Genomic DNA, 4,365 nt, shown 5'->3' on the forward strand with positions numbered 1-4,365 from the left:
CCGCGGCTTGCCCACCGCTTCCTGAATCAAGACGACCAGGTTCCCCTCCCAAAACAGATATCTCAGCAGTTCACAAGGCCAGTCTTTGCTAACCATGTGGCCTAGGGAGAGGGCTTTCCCAACACATGGACCACCTCACCTCTTAATCAAATATTTTCACTAATTAGGGTGCGTCTACACTGCATGGCTATTTCGGGATACTGGAAGTATCCTGAAATAGCAACCCCACGTCTTAACAACCCTCCCGGTATTTCGAAATATTTTTCAAAATAACAGGCACACTGTTCTGGCATCCCGGTAACCCTCATTCCACGAGGGTTAAGGGATGTCTCGAAATAGCCTGGTATTTTGAAATTTGCTGCTGGGGAGACACACCAAATTTCAAAATAAGCTATTTCAAAATAGAATTGAAATAAGATACACAATTTGTGTAGTGCAAATTGCATATCTTATTGTGAGTTTAGGGTGCTGTGTAGATGCACTTTAGTGAAATACAGACCAACAACTTGGCTATGTCTAGACTGCAAGCCTCTTTCGAAAGAGAGCATCTAGCCTGCACGCGGAATTTCGAAAAAGCAAGCCGCTTTTTTGAAAGAAAGCACCCAATGAGTCTGGATGCTCTCTTTCTAAAAAGCCTGTTTGCTGTCAAGAACGCCTTCTTTCGAAAGAGCACTTTCGAAAGAAGGCGTTCTTCCTCGTGGAATTAGGTTTACCACCGTCGAAAGAAAAGCCGCATTCTTTCGATTTAATTTCGAAAGAACGCGGCTGCAGTCTAGACGCAGGTGAAGTTTTTTCGAAAAAAGGCTACTTTTTTCGAAAAAACCCCTGAGTCTGGACACAGCCCTTGTCTGGCAAGCAGGTACAGGAGAGGAGTATCTGCATTTAATTCATTTTATAGCACGTGGGGCAGCTTTTTGTCATGCCAAATTACTTCTTTTAAAAGGGTATTAGAATGAGGAGATGTGACATTCAGTATATACACACTTTTTTCTTTATTGTACAATCTTTTATGAGTGTTATTGTTGGTCACCCTATCTTATGTTGTATTAGACAGTATTCACATACTCCCAGCTACGTACTGTCTCATATTTAAAAAGGTCTTGTATAGCTTTATTTTACATCTATTATACTGCAAGTAAAAATTCTACATTCACCGCTCTTTGCCAAAAGGTGGGTAAAGAGAATGACCAAGTACATTCAAATAAATTCTCTTTGAACATTTTGTGCTAGATAATATAGAAAACAGGGGAGGAAGAGAGAACATTAAGAGCATCCAGATGCCCCTCCCCCCCCAAAAAATCTGTTTGCTACCTACAGTGTGGGCTTACAGTTCAATCTCTCTTTCTCACCGTCCCTTGGGGTCTCGGCGTCTTTAGGGTAACTCCCTTTTCTTGAGGAAGAGCTTTGCCGGGTGCTGTTAAACTGATAGACTCGCAGCTTAAACAGATGCTGGAGCTTCTCCTGGAACTGGTGCCCAATGAAACAGTACAACAAGGGGTTGATGCAGCTGTTTGCAAACCCCATGCAGATGCCGAACGGCAGGGTGGTGTCGATGAGGGTTGTAATGTCACAGTTATTAATGAGGCGCATCCGCACCAGGGCATCCATAAAGGTTAAAACGTGGAACGGAAGCCAGCAGATTAAGAAGGCCACGACCACTGCCACCACCAGTCTCAAGACTTTGTCTCTTTTTGGTTTGTTTTTCCGAAATTCCTGTGCTTTCAGTAGGTGCATCCAGATGCACATGTAGCATGTGGCTATGACAGTTAAAGGAATCAGAAAGCCAAGTGCATTTTTCATGAAGGCTGTGCCGGCAGACCAGTTGGCATACTTCTCATAGGGAAAAGCCATAATGCAGGCGTTCACCCCCAGGCTTTCGATGAAGTAGGTGTCCCGGAAATAAAAGGTTGGCAGAGAAGACAAACAAGCGAGGCCCCAAACAAGGAATGTGATCAGAGAAGCTTGCTGTAGCGTCCTTCTCTGAAATCGAATCGGATGGATGATAGCCCGGTACCGGTCCAGGCTCATGCAGGTGATGAAAAATATACTTGCGAACATGTTGAGACACAGGACGGAGCTTGAAATTTTGCACATGACGGAGCCAAAAATCCAGTTGTAGCCGTAGGCGTAATAGGCTGCCCACAGAGGGAGCGTAGCGAGGCACAGCAAATCAGCCACGGCCAGGTTGAAAATGTAAATATTCGCAACTGTCTTGGGGCCGTGATGGCGACAAAGCACCACCACCACCACACTGTTGCCAGCAAGCCCGAGGATAAAGATCACACAATAGAGCACTGGAATGAGTGTGAATTGATAATCAGAATACAGAAGCGGGCAGGGAGAGGGAGACATCTGCTCGGATGATCCATTCGGAGGCGAGGAACGTGCATCTTGAAGAGTTTCTTCGGTGATGCTGAGCCCAGAGTAGTTACTGTACATATTGGGTATTGGCATGGAGGAATTCACCGCTGGAAATGCCTGTGTAGAGTCACCTTTACCATCATACTGTTCCCCTGCAGATTATAAAACAAGCATTAGAGCCACACATATTTTTGTGGGCGGGAGGGTCATCCCTGTAAACTCTTATCATTTGCTATATTTTAACGAAAAAAGGCTAGAGTCAATTTGGTTTCATTTTCATCTAGTTTTCAAACCTTAGGCTTGATTTTGCAGTGTCAAAACAGAGCACTGCTCCGAATGTCTCCATTTTATCTCTTTTGTCTAAGGTATATTGAGAAGCAACCCTATTGCAGGCTCATCCTATTTTTCTGGCTCAGTCTCTTTCAACATTCGCTCGGTTATGTCAGTTTTGAGGACTGTGCTTGCTTCGGGGACTCTGTCTCTTTTGTGTTTGGTTTTCTGAGAAACAATCCCATTCCAGACACAGCTCATTTTCTTGGCACAACCAAACCCTGACGTTGCTTTAAGTTACAATAAGAGGAAGCTGTGTACCAAATTTGGTGGGTTTAGCTCTATCGTTTAGGAGAAGTTCTTGATCAAACAGAGACAGACAGACAGACAGACAAACGCTCTAAAATATATAGTAGATTTAATTAACAAAGAGTGAATGGTAGCTTAAAAAGTCTCAATGTTTTCCATCATTCTAACAACTTCAGGCAATTCTTTTAAGGCACGGCCATGCATTGTTTGCACAAAATATTCGAATACAGTAAACAATGCACTGCCTAGAAAAATCTGGTAAAACAAACTTAGCAGTTATGTTAACGTAATAAGAATTAAACAGGCAGGACACAAATGTAAACTCACACACTAGCGATTCTCTACTTAAAATCACACACTGAATCTTAAAACTCAGTTTACTGTTAATTAAACACAGTTCCTCCATCGTGGTGAGGGAGTTCGCTTGGTTGTTGCTTTTATGATTGACTAAATAATCTTTTACTCATGCTTACTCTGTCTTGAAACCCTTCTATGATCCACTGACGGGCTGGAAATACAGCCATGAAGTCTTATCTGTTTGATTTACTCTCCTTAGAAGGACGGTTTTATGTTTACTTTTAGATAAATCACTGTGGATTAGCACCAGCTGTTCACGCATGCACAACTGTCCGAACTTAAAATGAAAATAAAACATCTGAAAGTACGGAATTATTTTTTGTAAGGCATCGTACTTATTTTCATTATGCTTCCATTTAAAGCACCCTGGCACATTTCACCCTACAAGGTAACACAATGTATTTTTAACAATAGTTTCCACACAAATAAAACAACAAGCAACTTCTGCTTACCTGGAAAATATCAGAATTCAAGCTGGAGAGGGATATAGAATAACGTGGTTCCCCTATCCCACTTTCCTTCTAGCAGGAGACTTCTCCAGCTCTCTGCTTTCCTTCTTATACGTTCTGTTGTCTCCCCCAGAAGACTTTAACCTATATAACACTCCAGGATTGCAACACACACACTTGCCAGGGTTTTGTTTGGTTGCTTTTTTTTTTGGCAGCAGTACTGATTGAGAACCCCCCATCCAAGATCACATGAGTACGAACAATAAATCAGACGAAGAGACAAACAAGAACACAATGAAATCTGCATAAACATATTGCGCTGTTTTGCTAATGTAGAGTGTGGGTTAGTTAAACGGAGAAACGCGCACACACACACACACACACACACGGTACTTAATGGTGTTCAGGGGGAACATCCCACTTTCTCGAAAGATTTCTCAGTCTTGGACAACACACAGAATCATAGAACCACAGAGCTGGAAAAAACCTCAGGAGTCATCGAGTCCAGCCCCCTGCCTAAGGCAGGACCAACCCAACTCAATCAACCCAGCCAGGGCTTTGTCAAACTGAGACTTAAACACCTCTAGGGATGGAGATTCCACCCCTCCCTAGGGAACCC

The 4,365-nt window shown here is 43.0% G+C and overlaps 1 protein-coding gene across 1 annotated transcript; it reads right to left on the minus strand.

The window, feature by feature from the left end:
- Window positions 1-973: 973 nt before the first annotated feature.
- Window positions 974-4,146, minus strand: AGTR2 (angiotensin II receptor type 2). Its single transcript, XM_006135326.4, has 2 exons — window positions 3,750-4,146; window positions 974-2,513 (listed from the first exon to the last, which is right to left on the minus strand). Exon 2 carries the CDS (start codon window positions 2,452-2,454, stop codon window positions 1,312-1,314), a length of 1,143 nt encoding a protein of 380 aa, XP_006135388.2. The 5' UTR covers window positions 2,455-2,513; window positions 3,750-4,146; the 3' UTR covers window positions 974-1,311.
- Between the last annotated feature and the right edge of the window lie 219 nt (window positions 4,147-4,365).

This window comes from Pelodiscus sinensis, chromosome 13 (genome assembly GCF_049634645.1).
Source record: "Pelodiscus sinensis isolate JC-2024 chromosome 13, ASM4963464v1, whole genome shotgun sequence".
In the NCBI taxonomy this organism is placed as follows: Eukaryota; Metazoa; Chordata; order Testudines; family Trionychidae; genus Pelodiscus; species Pelodiscus sinensis.

Coding starts and splice junctions, on each gene's coding strand:
- AGTR2 (XM_006135326.4), bottom strand. CDS start 2,454: ATGCCAATACCCAATATGTACAGTAACTACTCTGGGCTCAGCATCACC.